General features: G+C 59.3%; 2 protein-coding genes across 5 annotated transcripts; both read left to right on the forward strand.

Annotated features, from left to right (window-relative positions):
• Window positions 1-654: 654 nt before the first annotated feature.
• NIPSNAP1 (nipsnap homolog 1) lies at window positions 655-4,138 on the forward strand. The gene is given in 11 exon segments (XM_079322750.1): window positions 655-813; window positions 2,057-2,184; window positions 2,300-2,345; window positions 2,598-2,692; window positions 2,827-2,897; window positions 2,987-3,127; window positions 3,266-3,297; window positions 3,405-3,447; window positions 3,449-3,500; window positions 3,583-3,666; window positions 3,761-4,138. Coding segments are annotated over 11 exon segments (840 nt in total). The 5' UTR covers window positions 655-730; the 3' UTR covers window positions 3,826-4,138.
• Window positions 4,139-4,990: 852 nt separating this feature from the next.
• Window positions 4,991-17,936, forward strand: THOC5 (THO complex subunit 5; the record flags this gene model as incomplete). 4 transcript variants are annotated; one of them, XM_079322751.1, is made up of 21 exons in its annotated part: window positions 4,992-5,104; window positions 5,659-5,766; window positions 6,053-6,133; window positions 6,509-6,652; window positions 7,419-7,532; window positions 8,062-8,159; window positions 8,733-8,879; window positions 10,910-11,024; window positions 11,456-11,588; window positions 12,492-12,569; window positions 12,751-12,791; window positions 13,983-14,082; window positions 14,204-14,312; window positions 15,452-15,553; window positions 15,650-15,746; window positions 16,003-16,117; window positions 16,710-16,813; window positions 16,905-16,992; window positions 17,112-17,227; window positions 17,376-17,566; window positions 17,734-17,936. In XM_079322751.1, the coding sequence occupies 21 exons, from the start codon at window positions 4,997-4,999 to the stop codon at window positions 17,795-17,797; spliced, it is 2,253 nt and encodes a 750-aa protein (XP_079178877.1). In that variant the 3' UTR covers window positions 17,798-17,936. The 4 variants fall into 4 exon arrangements, with proteins under 4 accessions (XP_079178880.1, XP_079178877.1, XP_079178878.1 ...); XM_079322754.1 differs by lacking the exons at window positions 17,376-17,566; window positions 17,734-17,936 and adding an exon at window positions 17,333-17,352 and having other exon boundaries at window positions 4,991-5,104; window positions 17,112-17,279; XM_079322752.1 differs by lacking the exon at window positions 6,053-6,133 and having other exon boundaries at window positions 4,993-5,104.
• Between the last annotated feature and the right edge of the window lie 481 nt (window positions 17,937-18,417).

Genomic DNA, 18,417 nt, shown 5'->3' on the forward strand with positions numbered 1-18,417 from the left:
GGGCAGACTGGGGAGGCTGAGAGGTGAGAGAGGGTTTTGGGGCTAAATGGGGGGGGCTATGGAGCAGGAGGAGCTATGGGGCAGAGGGGGGATATCGACCTAGTGTGGGGGCTCTGATGCAGAGAGAAGGAGCAATGGGGCAGAGAGGGGCTGTGGTTAGAAGGGGCTGTGGGCAGAGGGGGGTTCTGGGGGCAGAAGCGGGTCCAGCCAGAGCAGCGCTCCCTGTTGTCCCTCAGGTTCCCCAAGCCCAGGAGGAGCCCCTGGCGCGGGAATGTTCCCCCAGGGCCGGGGACGCGTCGGGGGGATCGCGGGAACTCCCCGAGCCCGCGCCTGCAGGTGAGACCCCGCCACGCCCCGGCCACGCCCTCGGGCGGAGCGGCCTCGCCCACTCTGACCCCGCCTCCACAGGGCGGAGCCCAAGGAAGCCCCGCCTTCCTGGAACTGCGCCGGACAGAGACATCGGGACCAATCAGCCACCGGCCTCTCCATTCGTCTCTCTGATTGGCTGCCGAGCACTGCCGGACCCGCGGGCATCGCCCCCGCGCCAACAGCCATGAGGCGTCGCGGCGGCGGGCGGGGGAGGGTGGGCGTGGCTGGGTGCGCGAAGGCGCGGCCGGGCGGCCAATCAGAATCACGCTGCTGCAAGCCAGCTTCTGAGGGGGCGGGGCCGGGCCGAGGGGGCGGGGCCCGTTGGGCACGCGCCGCGCGCGGCCCCGCCCCGGTGCGGAAGATGGCGGCGGGAGCGCGCGGCGGGAGCGCGGCGCTGCGGCGGCTGCGGGGCGGGGGCGCGGGCGCGGCCCCGCGGGGCGCGCGGTGAGTGGGGACGGCCGGGCGGGGACCCCTGGACGAGGGGGGTCTCATCTCCTCCTGAGAGCCCCCGCGGCATCCTCGCACCCCTCATCCTCCCCCGGGCTCTGCGTCCGCCCTGCTCCCCCTGCATCTCCCCCGGCGGGTACATCCGCATCCTCCTCCCTGGGCCCCGCATCCCCCCGGGCAGACACCCCGCCTATGAGCCCCTGAATCCCAGATTCCCCGCGCTTCCCATCACCCGCACTCCGCTCCGCTGAGCCCTTCCATTCCCCCCGGACCCCGCATTACCCCGGACCCCGCATCCCCCCCGGGTCGGGACACTCGTATTCTCTCTTCTGAGACCCCTGATCCGCAGCCTTGACCCCGCATCCCCCCGCTCCCCGCATCGCCCCGGGAGGGCACCCCCTTCCCGGACCCCGCATCCTCCCCGGACCCTGCATCTCCGCGGGTCGGAACACCAGCACCCCGCTACCCTCATTCTCCCCTGGACCCCTCATCCTCTCCGGACCCCACATCCCCCCCGCTCCCCGTATTCCCCCGGGCGGGGACCCCGCACCCCTCGCCCCCTCGCCCTCCCAGGCCCCGCCCCTGAGCCCCCCGAGCCCTCTCGGACCCGGGGGCGGCCCCCGCAGTGGCCCCACGGTCGTTGCCTCGCTGGGGACAAAGGTCTGGCCGCAGCTCGGACCCGCGGCCGAGCGGCCCCGTTCCCCCCCCGCCACTGCCCTGGGGGGGGAATCCGACCTTCTGCGGGGCACCGGAGCCACCCCTGGGGTGATGGGGAACCCGGTGGGGGGCTGCTCCCATTGCCCCGTGTCCCCTTGTCCCTTGCCCGTGGAAGGGTCACCAGCACTGGAGCAGCCCCCTGGGTAAAGGGGATCATATGGGGGGATGCCCCCATTGCCCCGTGTCCCTTTCCCCTCCCATGGAGGGGTCACTGTGGCTGGAGTAGCTCTCATGGGGGCTGCCCCCCTTGTCCCACACCCCTACACCAGTGTCCTTGCTCTGTTGGGCAGCATGGCCAAAACCCCTCTGATTCAGGGGGACAGACTGGAACTGGGGACAGACCCACCCCAGAACTGGGACAGGGCTCCCCGTGTGAACTGAGCAGAAGCCAGTGACGCCCTGGGGCTCTCTGGAAGCCGGACAATGGAGGCAGCTGCCCGCGGGACTGGCAGTGAGGCCTCTGGATCCTGACCTGCCCTCCAGCCGGTCATTCCCGGTGTGTTCCTGCCCTGCTGTCCTGCAGGGGGTACTCCAGGGATGCCGAGGGCAGCTGGTTCCGCTCCCTCTTCGTGCACAAGGTGGATCCACGCAAGGATGCACATTCCAACCTCCTCTCCAAGAAGGAGACCAGCAACCTCTACAAGATCCAGTGTGAGTGCTCCAGCCAGGAGGAAGGCAGGCACGGATGGGGTGCACCCCTCACTCACTGGGACCCCCATTCCCGGATCCTTCCCCCCTTCCCAGCCCCTCTCTCCTGTCCCTGCAGTTCACAATGTCAAGCCGGAATGCCTGGAAGCCTACAACAAGCTGACGTGAGCACCCTGAGGAGGCTTCCCAACATCCCAGCAGATGTTGGGGTGCTCTTCTGGAGTGAGAGGGGTGGAAGGGCTCGTGCAGAGCTCCTGGGTGGATCTGTGTCTCTGTTCTGTGCCTCAGTTTCCCTCCCTGCATCTCCCAGACTGCACCAGATGCTGTTTGGGCAAACCCTTTGATGGCAAAGAGGGGCACTGGGAGGGTTTTGGGTTGCTGCCCCCACCCCACTGCCCCTTTCTGTGCCTCCACAGAGAGGAGGTGCTGCCCAAGCTCCACTCGGACCCTGACTACCCCTGTGACCTGGTGGGCAACTGGAACACGTGGTACGGCGAGCAGGACCAGGCAGGTGAGAGCAGGCAGTGGCTCTTGGTGCCTGTTCTGCCAAAGGTGGAGATTTTGGAGCCTGTGCTGCCAAAGGTGGAGGTTTTGGTGGGATTTTGGGGTGCTGCTCCTCTTCCCACCCCAAAACTCTCTTTGCAGTGCACCTGTGGCGCTTCTCGGGCGGGTACCCAGCGCTCATGGACTGCATGAGCAAGCTCAGGCAGAACAAGGTACCACCAGGGTGGGGGTGGCACCCCTGTACCCCACACCCCAGCCCCTGTGTCCCCCACCTCGAACCCCCCGCTGGGGCTGTCCCCAGGAGTACCTGGACTTCCGCAAGGAGAGGAGCCGGATGCTGCTGTCCCGCAGGAACCAGCTGCTCCTGGAATTCAGCTTCTGGAATGAGCCCCAGCCCCGCCAGGGACCAAACATCTATGAGCTGAGGACCTACAAGCTGAAGGTGGGGATCATCCTGTGCCTCAGGAGGGTCTTCAGGCCAGGTTTTCGGGGGCAGCCCCCCAAATTCCTCCTTCCAGGATGAGGAGACTCCAAGCTGAGTGAGCAGGGGGTTCTGACTGATTTTCTCCCCTGTTTGCAGCCAGGGACCATGATTGAGTGGGGCAACAACTGGTAAGCCACTGGTTTCCCAGCATGGAGGGATCCAAGGTGGGGAAAGCTGCCTCTGGAGAAAGGGAGACCCCTGAGGCAGGACCCCACGTGTCCCCTGCTTCCTGCAGGGCTCGAGCCATCAAGTACCGCCAGGAGAACCAGGAGGCAGTCGGGGGGGTTCTTCTCCCAGATTGGGGAGCTCTACGTGGTGCATCACCTCTGGGGTAAGGGGTCACCCCTGGGAGACCCCTGGCCTGGGGGCTGGGCTGGGGGGCTCAGGGTGCCAGCCCTGTCCTCTCCCCACAGCCTACAGGGATCTGCAGTCCCGGGAGGAGACCAGGAATGCAGCCTGGAGGAAGAGGGGCTGGGATGAGAATGTTTATTACACTGGTGAGGAGACCCCCCCCCCCCCCACCTAATTTAGCAACCCCCTGCCCATGCTGGGAGCCCCCTGGCCTCACCTGTCTCTGCTTTCCTTCCCCAGTCCCGCTGATCCGGACCATGGAATCTCGGATAATGATTCCCCTGAAGATCTCCCCCCTGCAGTGATTGGGGGGCTGTGCCAGGGGGTCTCCCTGCACCCCCAGGGGCTCCCTGCCTGTGCCCTGCCTCTGCTGGGGAAAGGCAGGAGGGGGGATTCTGCTCTCCCCGGCTCCCAGCTCTCTCCCCCACCCCATTTTGGGGTGCCCTGGGGGGGTTGAGAGCAGGGAAGGGAAGGTGGGAGCCCCCCATCCTGTGGTGGGTCCCCAGGATGGTTCTGCTGGGGAGGCTGAGCAGGCTGTGGAGGTGGGGGGGGGCTTAATTGCTCCTGATGAGCCCAGCGGGTGCCTTTGCTGCCAATTAAATATTTAATATGCTAAAACCTGGGCCCCTCTCAGGGTGGGGAGGGTGGTACTGGGGGTGTTTGGTGTGACCCCCTGAGCTGGTGTCATCCAAGGAGCTGCCCTGCCCCACGTTGTGGTGCTTTCTCTGCCAAAAGACCCCCACCCATGGTGCTATGATATATGAGGAACTCCCAAAAAACCTCAGTGTACTGCTAGTGCCACTGGAACCCATTGCCAAAACCCTGGATACCCCAAGTGCCATCAGGGACCCATTCCATGCACCTCTCAAGCTCACAGATTACACTCAGTACCACTGGGCACCCCAAGCCAAGGCGCAACCCAGCCCATGGATACCCCCAGGCCCATTAGGAACCTCATCCCAAGCCCCTGAAACCCCACAGTGCTAAAGTAGACACCATCCCATGACCCTCCAAGGCTATGGATGCTCCCTGTGCCACTGGGGACCTCTTCCCATCCCTTTTTGAGCCCACAGATCTTCCCAGTGCTATTGGGACCCCATCTCAATGCCCTCCACAAGCCCTCCCACCATCATTGATGACTCCATCCTGTGCCCCTCCCAAGCGTCTGTGTGCCCCCCACCCCACTGGGGATCCCATTCTAAGCCCCAGTGCCATCAGGGACCCCATCCCAAGCCCATGGACACCCATCAGTGCTTCTGGGACCCCTATCCAAGCTCCCCATATTCCTGTAGGTGCCCTTCTGCACCAAGAATCCCCCAGTGCCCCCAATGTGAGGGTCTCAGCCCCAGGGCCGCTCTTCCCCCTCCTTGTCCCCGGGTTTGTGAATGGGCCGCTTGATTAAGCCACGCCCCGTAGCAGAAACCACGCCCATCTGCCGAAGCCACGCCCCCAGCATTGCATTGCGGGTCCTCCAGTATGCCAGATCCGCTAGGGGGCGCCTGTAGCACTCGCAGCCTCTCGCCGTCGCTCCGTGCCGCGCTCCATTGTTCCGTGACGTCACTTCCGGGAGGCGCGGAGGCGAGGGTACAGTGAGAGCGGGGGGCGAAGCGGGACCCCCGGGATGGGAGATGGAGGGGGCGGCCCTGGGCCCCCTGGGCTGGGAACGCTCCGGAGGGGCGGGAGGTCCGTGGCCTGGTGTGCTAGGGGCTCAGTGGAAGTGGAGGGTGCTGGTCTGGAGGGGCGAAGGCGCCGTGCTGGGGTCTGGGGGCTCTGAAGGAATGAAGGGTTCTGGGCCCGATGTGCCGGATTCTGAGGGCTCTGGAGGAGAGAGGGTCCCGGGTCTGTGTGTCTGGGGGGGCTCTGGTGAAGCAGAAGCCACAATCCGATGTGCTGGAGTCCGGTGGCTCAGGGGCAGTGGAGCCCCCGAGGGATTGAACGCTCGGAGTCGGGTCCCAAGGGAGCTCAGTGGCACTGAGGGGTCCCGGGGGGCTCTGGGCAGAGATCCCGGGCCCGCCGGGTTGGCGGGGCTGGAGGGGGTGGGAGCTGCGGGATGCAGGGAGGCACAGGGGACACGGCCTGGGAGAGCCCCAGTCCAGGCAGGTTTGGCCCCCACGGACTCCCCTGTGCTCCCTCCCCAGCCCTGCAGAGCCATGTCCTCCGAGTCCAGCAAGAAGAGGAAGCCCAAGGTGATCCGCACGGACGGGGGCCCAGCCGAGGGCAAGCGGGGCAAGGGCGACACGGACCAGGTACAGCCCTGCCCAGGGACCCTCCACACCCCTCTGTGCTGGAAAACGATGCCCAGAGAAGCTGTGGCTGCCCCATCCTGGCAGTGTCCAAGGCCAGGTTGGATGAGACTTGGAGAAAACTGGGATAGGGGAAGATGTCCCTGCCCATGGGACTGGATGGGCTTTAAAGTCCCTTCCCACCCAAACCATTCTGGAATTCCATGAATTGTGAGACCCAGTTCCTCCAGCTTCCAATGCCTCTTAAACTCCTGCTGTGAATTCCTAAACCTGCTTCCATCTCTTTCAGGAGACACAAACACTCCTCTGGAGAGTGAGCACAAAGCTGGAAGATCCCTCAGGGATTTGCATGGTGCCTTCAAACCCTCCCGTGAGCAGCAGGATAGTGTAGGATCAGCCAGAGTGGGGAGTGGGGTGGAGGAATCACAGTCACCTTTCTGGTTTATCCTCTGTGGTCATGTAGACCATGGAATATCCTGAGTTGGAAGGGATCCACAAGGATCCTCCAATCCAACTCCTGACCTGCACAGGACACCCCAACGGTGTCAATTCAAATTTATAATGATTAAAGACAGCCTGAATTTTCCAGGTGTTCTAGTGACTGGTGGGTTTGGGATTGTTGAAGCTAAGTCTTCTCCTTGTGTAAAGCCATGGGACTCATGGGCAGAGGCAGAAATGGCAGCTTGTCCCCCAGAGCCCTTTCCAGGGGAAGGATGATCCACGGGAGGTGTTTTTGCCTTGGCAGGATGCCAGGTACTACAGTGAGGAGAGCGAGGTGGATCTGCGTGACCCCATCAAGGACTATGAGCTCTACAGGGAGACCTGCCAGGAGCTGCAGAGACTCATGGCAGAGATCCAGGAGCTGAAGAGCCGAGGCATCAAGGAAAATGTGAGGAGGGGTCTCCATCAGTGGTGTAACGTGTCTGTTATTTGGTGTTTCCTTATTAATCCCAGAGGAAAGGCAGTAGGAGCTGTGATGTCTCCTGAGCAGAGTCAGGGAAATGGAGCAGCCTCCCTCTGCCAGGCTGCTGGGGCAGGAACTGAGGCCCTGGAAATGGAGCAGCTTTCCTTGTCCTGGGCTGCTGGGGTGGGAATTGAGCTCTGGAAATTAAACAGTTTTCCTTGTCCCAGGCTGCTTGAGTGGGAATTGAGCTCTGGAAATGCAGCAGCTTTCCTTGTCCTGGGCTGCTGGGGTGGGAATTGAGCTCTGGAAATGGAGCAGCTTTCCTTGTCCTGGCCTGCTGAGGCAAGGAATTGAGCTCTGGAAATGGAACAGTTTCCCTTGTCTTGGCCTCCTGGGGCAGGGATTTAGCTCTGGAAATAGAATAGCCTTCCTTTGTCCCAGGCTCCTGAGACCCATCAGGTGCTTCAGGCTAAGCCCCCAAGAGATGCTTCAGGCTAAGCCATCTCTGTTCCATCTCTGTTTCCTGCTGAGGAAAATGACTGGAGTGCTTCTTTGAGGAGCCTGGACCCTCTCCCAGTTAGTTATTCCCAGTAGTGCCCTGTGACCTGGCAGTGGGAGGCTCCCTCAGAAGCCCCAGTGACATAAATATGGCTCTGTAGCAAAGTGTGGAGCCCCTTTTGTGTCAGGAATTGGCTGCAGAGGTGGTGCCAGCCATCCCTCCTGCTTGCAAGCCCTCTCTTGTGCCCCCCAGGCCGTGGAGATCGACGAGCGGCGCGTGCAGAGCTGTGTGCACTTCATGACCCTGAAGAAGCTGAACCGCCTGGCTCACATCCGCCTGAAGAAGGGCAGGGACCAGACCCACGAGGTGCCAGGAGGGGCTGCAGTGAGGAATGCAGCTTGGGCTTTAGGGGTTTAGGTCCTGCCTGCTCTGTGTGCGTGGTGTGAGGAGTTTCACCTCAGCCAGGTCGTGGGGTTAGAGCTGAGGGTTTGTTGGGAAGCTCTGATCCTGATAAACTCCTGCTGGGTGGGAAGGAGAAGGAGGAGCAGTCTCTGCTTTTGTCTCAAGTCTAATGGGAGGTCAGAAACTCTTTCTCGAGGGTCTAGTGTTGTGCAGGTGTATAAATGGATGGACAGTTGGCCTGGAAGCTCCATACCCAGAGTTCTTAGAGTGTATGTGCCCCAACAAATGAGCCCTGTCCTGTGCCTTGGCTTTGAAATGTGCAGGATCAGTCTCATGTCACAATCTTTTGCTTTTCAAGTCCTTAAAAATGTCATTCTTGCCCCAAAAGATTGTTGCATACCCTAAAACCTGTTGTCCCAGCCTGCTGCAGTGACAGGGTGTTGGTTGCTCAGGGTGTCTTTCCTGCTCCATCCCTGCTCTGACCATGTTTCAGGCAAAGCAGAAGGTGGATGCTTATCACCTGCAGCTCCAGAACCTGCTCTACGAAGTGATGCACCTGCAGAAAGAGATCACCAAGTGCCTGGAGTTCAAGTGAGTGTGGCCAGGGAGCACAGGGGTCAGTGGTGTGTCTGGGATGGATGATGATTCCTGTGTTTGGGAGCTCTTTCCACATTCCCTGAATTTGCTGGGGGAGCAGAGTGGGTGCTCCAGGTGCTGTGTAATCATGGAAGGTTCAGGTGGTAAAGAACCTTAAACTTCATTCTGTGCCACCCCCTGCCATGGGCAGGGACACCTTCCACTATCCCAGGCTGCTCCAAGCCCTGTCCAACCTGACCTGGGACACATTCAGGGATCAGCTTCTTTGGGCACCCTGTCCCAGGGCCTCCCCACCCTCCCAGGGAACAATTCCATCCCAATATCCCATCTAATCCTGCCATCTGTCCATTGGAAGCCACTTCCCCTGTCACTCCAGGATTTTGTCCAAAGTTACTTTCCAGCTCTCCTGAAGCCCCTTTAGACACAGACAGTGGAGGAACAAACAAGTTCAGCTGACTGATTTTGGTGGCTCGGTAGCAGAAGCAGGAAGCACCAGTGGGACACTCTCCTGTGGGACACATTGAGCACTTCACACTTCTCCCTGGTCTGATCCATGTGTCCTGGCAGATCCAAACACGAGGAGATTGAGCTGGTGAGCCTGGAGGAGTTCTACAAAGAGGCTCCCCCTGAAATCAGCCGTCCTGCCATCACCCTGACAGAGCCCCACCAGCAGACCCTGGCCCGCCTGGACTGGGAGCTGGAGCAGCGCAAGAGGTGGGTCCTGGGCAGAGCCCTGCAGCTCTGGCTGTCCCCACTCCATCTTCCAGCTCCAGGAGTCTGGGCACAGCCCTGCAGATCTGGCTGTCCCCACTCCATCTTCCAGCTCCAGGAGTCTGGGCAGAGCCCTGCAGCTCTGGCTGTCCCCACTCCATCTTCCAGCTCCAGGAGTCTGGGCAGATACCTGCAGATCTGGCTGTCCCCACTCCATCTTCCAGCTCCAGGAGTCTGGGCAGAGCCCTGCAGCTCTGGCTGTCCCCACTCCATCTTCCAGCTCCAGGAGTCTGGGCAGATACCTGCAGATCTGGCTGTCCCCACTCCATCTTCCAGCTCCAGGAGTCTGGGCAGATACCTGCAGTTCTGGCTGTCCCCACTCCATCTTCCAGCTCCAGGAGTCTGGGCAGACACCTGCAGTTCTGGCTGTCCCCACTCCATCTTCCAGCTCCAGACACCCAGAGCTGCTGGGAGAGCAGATGTAGGGGTGAAGTTTTTCACACCCTCTTGGATCAGTGTGGAGCAGGCATTTATTGTATGGCTTGGAGAGTCCCTCTGTGCAGAGTTGGGATCCTTGTTCCATAGGTTAGGGAGTTCTGTGTCCCTGCCTGATGATCCAAGGAGCAAAGGGAGCCCATCCTGGCAGGAGCTGCTGCTGTTCCATGCCATGGTGTGGAGCTGGGACAGCCCCCTGTCCTGCTGCTGACGTCACCACTGTCCCAGGGATCTGCTGCTCCCTGACTCTTGCCCCCTGGGAAAAACAAACATGGCACAGCATTCCTGTGTTTGGATAACAGGCAGGCAGTGTCCAAGAACAGCTTCTGGAAAGATCAGCTGGAACATGCTGATTGGTGCTGCCTGAGGGCAGCTCAGCAGAGCAGACAGTGAGAGGTACTGGGTGCCTCCAGCCCTTCATTCTTCCCTTTTCCCAGATCCTTCCCCTAAAACCTGGCTGCTTTTGCCTGGTGGAAGGCACAGCCAGGATCCTCCAGCTGGTTCTGCCTGTAGCACAAGCAGAGGAGTGTTCAGCCTGCAGAACTCTGAGGGTTGTGCTTAAAAATGATGATTGCAAACCTCAAGTAGACCCTCAGCTGCACATTAAATTGCTGGGAAACCTTGGAATTCTTCACTCTGTGGTGTCTGGAATGTCTCTGTCCATCTCCCACCACTGCTGAGGTGGGATATGGCCTGTTCATCTGCTCAAGAGCAGATGCCAGTGGTGCTTTGAGCATTTTCTGATGCTGTTGGGGTTGTCAACAGTCATCCATAATTTATGTTGGTGTTTTTAGCTGTGCACCCCCATTGGATTGGCTTTGGATTCTTCTCCACCTTTTGTGAGATGCCTTTGAAGTGGTGTGCAAGGATTTCAGTGGCTCTGTTTTGGGAAGGTGTGTGATTAGTGGAGGCCAAAACTTGCGTAGCAGCCTGTTGGGATGTGCATTGACCCCACAAATGCAGTTTTGCTTGGAAACATAATCCAAGTTCTGCAACATCAGGTCTGTTGCCCCTTGGAGGCTCCTTGTCCTGGGCAAATCACTTCCATATAAGTCTTCCCTGCTCCTACTGGGAAAGGGCTTGCAGCAATAAGGAGGTTTGGTGTGTTCTGCCTAAACACAAGTGGATCCAGGGCTCAGAGTGTTTGGTGGGCTTGCATTTTCCTGGGCTTTCTCTATTAACCCTTGGCAGTGTGACATGAAGTGACTCTGGGGGTATGAAGTGCCAATCCTCTTAGGGAGCTTGGAGGGGTCTGCTGGCAGCAGAGCTGATGTGGGAGCAGATCTCCTGAGGAGTTACTGCCCCTCCATGGAGCACAGCACAAGGCTGAGCTTCCCCTTTTCCTTGTTTGTTTTCCATCTCCAGTCAGTTCGTTCCTGCCTCCACTTGCCCTTGGTGTTAGGAGCTCTGTGTTTGCCCCATGTCTGAGCTCTCCTGGTTCCTTCTGTCAGGGCAGGAATGCTGGGGCTCATCATCCAGGTGGACCCCAGCAGATTTAAAGCTGTGGTGCGTGGCAGTGACAGAATTCCCACTCCTAGGCTGGCAGAGAAGTACAAGGAGTGTCTGACCAGCAAGGAGAAGATCCTGAAGGAGATTGAGGTGAAGAAGGAATATCTGAGCAGCCTCCAGCCTCGACTCAACAGCATCATGCAGGTACCTGAGCCCTGCAGGAGGTCACACTCCCAGGGGCAGCTCCTGGGCTGGTTTGGCTTTGGAGATATTTCATTCCCACTCAGGGAGGACGAGAGGCAGATCTGAGACCCCTCAGAGTCTCATTTTTTTATTTATGCGGCAGTTCCTGCAGAGCTGCAGCTGCAGGAGCTGCTAAATGGACCCTTCCCTGGAGAGCCCCACACAGTTCCAGCCCCCTGTGACTGCCTTGGGAGAGAAGAACAGGAGAAGGAACTGGGTTATTTCCAGATCCAAAACTTTCCCAGCAGAGACAGCTGCCAGCCCTTCCCTGGGGCTCTCCATGTTTAACCCTGCACCACACCACTGTGCCAGCTTCATCTCCTGCTCTCTCAGGGTGAGGAGGATGAGCTGTTCCCTTCCCAGTGATGAAGGCTCTCTCTGTCATTGCCCAGGCCTCCCTGCCTGTCCAGGAGTACCTGTTCATGCCCTTTGACCAGGCTCACAAGCAGTACGAGACCGCCCGGCACCTCCCGCCGCCTCTCTACGTCCTCTTCGTCCAAGCCAGTGCCTACGGACAGGCCTGTGGTGAGCACTGAGGGGGCAGTGCCCCCAGGGGCCAAATTGCACTCCTGCCTGCAGGAATCACCCCTTTTTGGGGGTCTTTCCCTGCTGTCTGCTCTGCTGTCAGATTCTGCTGAGCACAGAGCAGTGGGGTGGCCCCAGGGTGCAGTGAGGCAGCAGCATTTGAAACCTTGTTTGCTCAGCTGCCTCGCTGGAAGAAGTGCTTGGGAAGCTCCCTTCCCACCCCTTCCCCCCATCCCAAGGTCAGCAGGGATGTCCTTGCAGCCTGTGAGCTGGCTCAGTGCTGTCACAGCTTCCCCAGAGCTGTCACCCCCTGCCTTGTGCCACTTGTGGGTGGTGCAGACCCCAGGCCTTGTAGAGGCCATTCCCAAAGCTCACCCAGAAACCTTCATCCCCTCTGTAAGCTTTGTATTTTGAGGGGATTTCTGGAGCCTCCCTGAGTTGGCAGGGATTTCCTGGAATAGGTCAGGAATCCCACTGGCCTGTGCACACTTCCTGTGTGGTGAGGGCTGTGGTATCACCTGTTTCTCTCAGTGCCAGAGGAGCATGGAAGGACACAGTGGTGCTTGGCCACACCAGGTCCCAGCTGCATCTGCAGCCACTCCTTGATCCCTGCTTGTCCCAGCCAGACCCCCACTTCTCTTGGCTCTTAATAAATATTTGGCCCTTATGGTTTCCAGGGAGGGTCCCTGAAAACCCAGTGTTTTTCATCCTCTGACCTCATCCTGCCGAGGAGATCAGCCCAGTGGTGGCCTCCCAGAACCTTCCAGACAGCTGCTTTTCCCACTGGCCTTTGCTGGAGCTTCCTTCACCATGAACCAGGAGCTTTTGGGGCAAGGCTGCTCTGCCTACAGCCTTTGCAGCAGGAGTGGGTTTCCTAACTCGGTTTTCCTGTCTCCTCTGCAGATAAAAAGCTGGTGGTGGCCATTGAAGGGAGCGTGGAGGAAGCCAAGGCCCTTTATAAGCCACCTGAGGACTCGCAGGGTGAGTTGTGGTGCTGCCCTGGGGACTCGTTCCTGTGTATCTGCAGCTCCTGGGACCCTGCTTTGTTTGGGAGAGGGGTGTCAGGGGGAGCCATGGACTTGGAAAAAGCCCTGGTGGTAGTGCCGGTGGTGGAAGAGCTGAGCCCTGGCTGGTCCCTGCTGACAGCCCTCTCTCTGCACAGATGATGAGAGTGATTCCGACGCAGAGGAGGAGCAAACCACGGTAAGGGACAGTCCCCCTCTGGGTCCTCTCCCAGCACTGCACTGGGGGAGGTACTGGGAGAGCTGGGAACTGCCTGTGCATGCTGGGAGTATGTGTGGAAGTGCAGTGATGTCAAATCCCAGCCTTTCTTGGGAGGAGGGAGCTGCCATTTCCAGTTGGTGTCCCAAATGCAGGAGCAGGCAGGGTACAAAGCTGCTCCTCTCGTGTCCCATCCCGCCCTGCAGCTCTCCAGCTGGAGCTGCTCCACTTTGTATAAATAGCCTGAGGGCAGGGAACTGGTGTCCAACAGGGACTGTGTCCATCCTGTGCCAAAAGCATTCTCTGCACCAGGGCTGGTTCAGCACTCCTTAGAGGAGGTGTTTGTCCTACAGATAATTCCTGCTGGATGCTGGAGGGGCTGCTTGCTCCCAGAGCAAGGGGGCTCTGGGTCTCCACTCCCAGCACCCAGCAGCAGAGCCAGGTGTATGGGGCTGTTCTGTGGGGAAGGGTAAGGGGAAGGGCCTCATGTGTCCAGAGAAGGGAACAGAGCTGGGGAAGGGTCTGGAGCCCCAGGAGGGGCTGAGGGAGCTGGAAAGGGGCTCAGCCTGGAGCAAAGGAAGCTCAGGGGGCCCTTGTGGCTCTGCACAACTCCCTGACAGGAGGGGACAGCCGGGGGAGGTCGGGCTCTGGGAACAGGGAACAGGGACAGGAGGAGAGAAAATAAGAGTTTGCCAGAGGAGGATATTGGGAAAATTCCTTCACAGAAAGGGCTCTCCAGCCTGGCACAGCTGCCTGGGGCAGTGGGGGAGTCCCCATCCCTGAAGGAATTTAACAGCTGTGGGGTTGTTGCACATGGGGATGTGGGTCAATAGTAGCCTTGGCAACACTGCAGGAGTGGTTGGAGTTGATGCTCTCAGAGAGCTTTTCCAGCCTAAAGGATTCAGTGTTTCTAGGTTCTGCCTCTTGCAGTGGGAAAGCTTTTGAGCCAGCAGGTCCTTGGCTTTGTTTCCTAGGAGTGGAAACATTCTTTGGAGCTGAAGGAATGACAGAAACTGGAGCTGAGTGAGGCTTTCCAGTTCTGCTCCCACCCCAGGGCAGCAGTGGTGCTGGGGAATTGTGGAACTGTACTGGAGGGGGAGAGCTGTGGGCTGGGAAGGTGCCTGGGCTGGTGAGGAGCAGGAGAAGGCTCTGAGAGCTGCTTTGACTCCCCAGAAGCGGCGCAGACCCACCCTGGGCGTGCAGCTGGACGACAAACGCAAGGAGATGCTGAAGCGACACCCCTTGTCTGTCACCCTGGACCTGAAGTGCAAAGGTGAGGGAGGGGGGCTCTGGGCTGTGACAGCAGCACCCTGGGGACCTGAGGGGAGCTGAGAGTGTGGAAGTATTTCTCTGAGCTGGAGCAGGCACCAGTGTCACCCCTTCTGTGTGTGCAGATGAGAACATGCTTCACCTGACCTTCCACTACCTGATGAACCTCAACATCATGACAGTGAAAGCCAAGGTGACCACTGCTGTGGAGATGACCACGGCCATCAGTGCTGGGTGAGGAGAGCCCCGTGGGCAGCAAGCCTGGAGGTTATTGGGCAGTGACTCCCTGGGGTCTGGGAGCCCTGCAGAGCCTGGTGGTCATTGGGCAGTGACTCCCTGGGGTCTGGAAGCCCTGCAGAGCCTGGTGGTCATTGGGCAGTGACTCCCTGGGGTTTGGGAGCCCTGCAGAGCCTGGATCTCATCAGGCAATGATTCCATGGGATCCAGGAGCTCTCCACAGCCCAGAGCTCATCAGGCAGTGACCCCTTTGCCCTGGTGGGTCTGGGAGACCAGCACAGCCCAAGAAGCTTCCTCCCCCTCTCCTCTACCGTGACAAACCATAGTCAGGGAGTTTGGGAACCTCTCAGCAGTGCTAGAGCTGTCAGGAGCTAGGGGAAAGCCTCTCCTGCTGACACATTCAGCCTTCCTCCCACAGGCAGAGCCTGGCAGCTCACCTGACTCCTCCTGGGGTCACCTTGTTCTGAGCTCCAGAGATGCAGCTGCCTGTCCCTGTGCTCCCCAGAGCCTGCTGGAGCCTGATTGGTGTGAGAAAAAGCTGAAGTGGCAGCTTTGGGAGCCTGCCCACGGAGCTTCCTGCCAGCTGCCAGCTCTCTGGTGGCTCTCCCTTGGGACAAGAGGTGCCTGAGGAAGAGGGAGATGGGAGAAGCTGCTCTGGGCTTGCCTGGGAGCAAATGCTCTCTCCCAGCCTGTCTCATCTGCAGCCTCCTCATCCTATTCTTGCTGCAGACACCCCAAACCCTCTGTGACAGGAGCTGGAGATCCTGTGCAGGGCGTTCCTTCCCTCCTGGTGCACTTGGCTGTGTTACCCCAAACCAGGGAGGCTGTGCCTTGAGCCAGGCCCCAAATCCTACAGCCTATTGTGCTTGGTCAGCCCTGTGAGTACAGTCAGACATGAGGAATTTTCTGGCACTGGAGGGAACAGCTTCCTGGAAGAGCAGGAGCTGTGCCCTGTGATTACCATCTTCTTCCAGGCAGGGAGGAGACAGCTCTCCTTTTGGAGTGCAGTTAGGGGAAAGTAATTCTGGTCTTGAATTCATGAAGCTCATAACCCCCTTCTCTGGGTTTGAAGCCTGTTTATGGAGGAGTGAAGAGCCCAGACTGCTGCTGACTGACCTCTCCCCTCTTTCTGCCAGGGACCTGCTCTCCCCTGACTCCCTCCTCAACTGCCTCTATCCAGGGGACCACGGCAGGAAAACGCCCAACCCAGCCAACCAGTTCCAGTTTGATAAAGTGGGGTGAGTGTCACCCAGTCTATTGCCATTAGTTCCTTTCTCCAAAGGCACAGCAAATCCTCCCTGGCTTGATGTGACCCTTTCTCATTGTCCCCACAGCATCCTGACCCTGAGTGACTACGTGACAGAGCTGGGTCACCCCTACGTGTGGGTGCAGAAGCTGGGCGGCCTGCATTTCCCCAAGGATCAGCCTCAGGCATGGCACAACCCCCTCCCCTGTCCCCCACAACACTGGGCTGAGGTTTGAGCTCCTGCCCTGTCCCTCTGCTGGCACCAGCTGTTCCCAAACCACGGCTGGGACAGGCTGAGCTGGGCTGGATCTGTGTGTGGGGTCATGCTGACATATTTCATGTCACACCCATGATAGTCTGAGCCCTTATAGTGACACTGAATGATGGGTGCCTGTCCCTGTGGGCATGTGGCTGCTGGCCTGACATCCCTCCTGCCCACAGCACACGGTGGCTGCTGACAATTCCCTGAGTGCCAGCCACATGGAGCTGACGGTGAAGCTGCTCCGGAGCCGCCTGCAGTCCCGCCTGGCCCTGCACAAGCAGTTTGCATCCCTCGGTGAGTGCTGGGCTCCCCACCCTTCCCTGGGGACAGGGGGGCACTGGCACGGTCCTCGTGCAGGGAAGCATCTCTTCCCTGCTCAGCCAAGCTCCAGGCTGTGGTCCTGAATTCCAGTTATTCCAAGCTGCTGCCCATCTTCAGCCAGTGCCTGAACTGGGGAACAGCAGGAATCACAGGAGAGGACATATCAGCTGGCTGATGGCACCTTTGATGGGTGGCAGTGCCCCCTCAGAACTCTCAGTTGTTTCCTCTGCCCTTGGGAGTTCTAGGAATGAAGGGACTACCCTATTTTGGGTGGCAGAAAAAGGCTCTGCCCCTTCCAGTGCCCAGCACCTCTTTGGGAATGGCTGGGAAGTGATTTGGGACATGGTGGGAGGTGAACTACACACCATGCATGCTGTATGCCTGTCAAGCAGCCCAGGGATCCTGTGGGATCACAGCCCAAGGATCCCATGGGACACACCCCAGGCCTCTGCTGGGCATCTGATGGAGCTGCTGAAGGGAGCTCATCATCCCAGGTGCCCCTCTGGGAGCAGGACAGTGGCAGAGCTGTGTCCCTGCCCTGCTCAGGCCCTGTCCTTGCTTTCAGAGCACGGTGTTGTGCCCGTGTCCAGCGAGTGCCAGCAGCTCTTCCCGACCAAAATCGTCTCACGCCTGGTGAAGTGGACTGCCATTCCCTATGAAGATTATGCTGTAAGTGCTGAGCACGAGGCTGAATCCTCCCCTTACCAGCTCCCTTCCAGCTCCCACATGGCACTGGAGCCATCATTCCTTCTCCTTTCAGGAGCTGCCCTACACTAAGGATGTGATAGAGGCTGGCTTGGCTGAAGACACTCACCTCTACTACATGGCCCTGATAGAGAGGGGAACAGGTAGGCACCTTTCTTTCCCTTGGGAATTCCCAGTCCCCATCCCAGGGCAACTTCTGGGAGTCTTCATGGGTAATCCACCTGGCTGGATGCCGTGTGAGTGACACCTTTTCTTTGCTCAGCCAAGCTGCAGGCAGCTGTGGTACTGAACCCTGGTTATTCCACACTGCCTCCTGTCTTCAGCCTGTGCCTGAACTGGAAGGGAGAGAGGAACAGCAGCAACGACGACAACATTCGGGTACTGTGGGGTGGGGGCAGAGGGGACTGGATTTTTGGGGGTGTCCCCAGCAGTTCTATGTCCATAACAGGGGAATGTTGGGGTGAGCTGGTGGTTGGAATGCAGAGTAGAGATCCAAGCCTGTGCCAACCTCCTCCCTGTTTTCCAGGCCATGGAGAGCGAGGTCAATGTGTACTACAAGGAGCTGTGGGGCCCCAAACCTGGCTACCAGCTGCTCACCAACCAGCTTCAGCGCCTGTGCATGGTGCTGGACGTGTACCTGGAGACAGAGCCCCATGATCCCAGCGTGGAGGGGCCCAAGGAATTCCCCCAGGAGAAGATGTGTCTGCGCCTGGTCAGGTGGGAGCTGCCTGGGGGCTGAGGGGGCTGCCAGGGGCTCTGGGTGGCATTGCTGTTCCATGGAGCCACAGCTGGGCAGTAGCCCAGGAACTGGGCCTTTTCTCTGGGTGCCATGGGATGTTCCTGATCCCTGTGGGTCACAGCCTCTCCCTCTTCTCCTCTTCCAGGGGTCCCCTGCGCCTGAAACCCTTCAAGTTCAACTACCCCCAGGGGTTCTTCAGCCATCGCTGAGCAGCCCTGGGCATCATTCTGGGATGGGACTCACTCACTCTGTGGGAGGAGCATCTCCATCCTGACATTTCAGCTCCTTTTACAATATTTTCGGTTTTGTTTGAAGGTTTTGTAGTCCAAGGGATTAAACTGAGCTAAAAAAAAACCGTGCGGGTGCTTTGTCTGTGCAGAGGGCTGGGATGAGGGACCTGTGAGGGCTGCAGCAAGCCCTGTGTCCTATCCCTGGGCTCTGACAGCTGTTCCAGGGATGCTCCCTGCCTCCTGACTTCCCTCCCCACCGCAGGGTCTGGGGAGCTGAGATGGCTAAAAACTGAGGTGGCTAAAAATAGCCCTTTTCCAGAGCCCGCACTGCAGCCTCAGCCCGTCCTTGCCCGCTGGCTGCCATCCCACTTGGCACAATCCCTACATCCTGGGGGGCTTCTCTACTCCCTGGGCCTGGAGGGAAGCAGAGCAGGGTCCTGGGAGAGGCAGGATGAAGGTTGGGATATCCCAGCTTGGCATCAGAGAGTTGGGATGTGCCCCCTTCCTGGCAGCACTCTGTGTGGGGGTCCTAGGCTGGCAGAGCTGGGGTTCCATCCCCCCTCCCAAGGTCACTGTCCCTCCTCCATCCCAGCCTCTCT

The sequence above is a fragment of the Erithacus rubecula genome, assembly GCF_903797595.1.
Source record: "Erithacus rubecula genome assembly, chromosome: 19".
Classification (NCBI taxonomy): Eukaryota; Metazoa; Chordata; class Aves; order Passeriformes; family Muscicapidae; genus Erithacus; species Erithacus rubecula.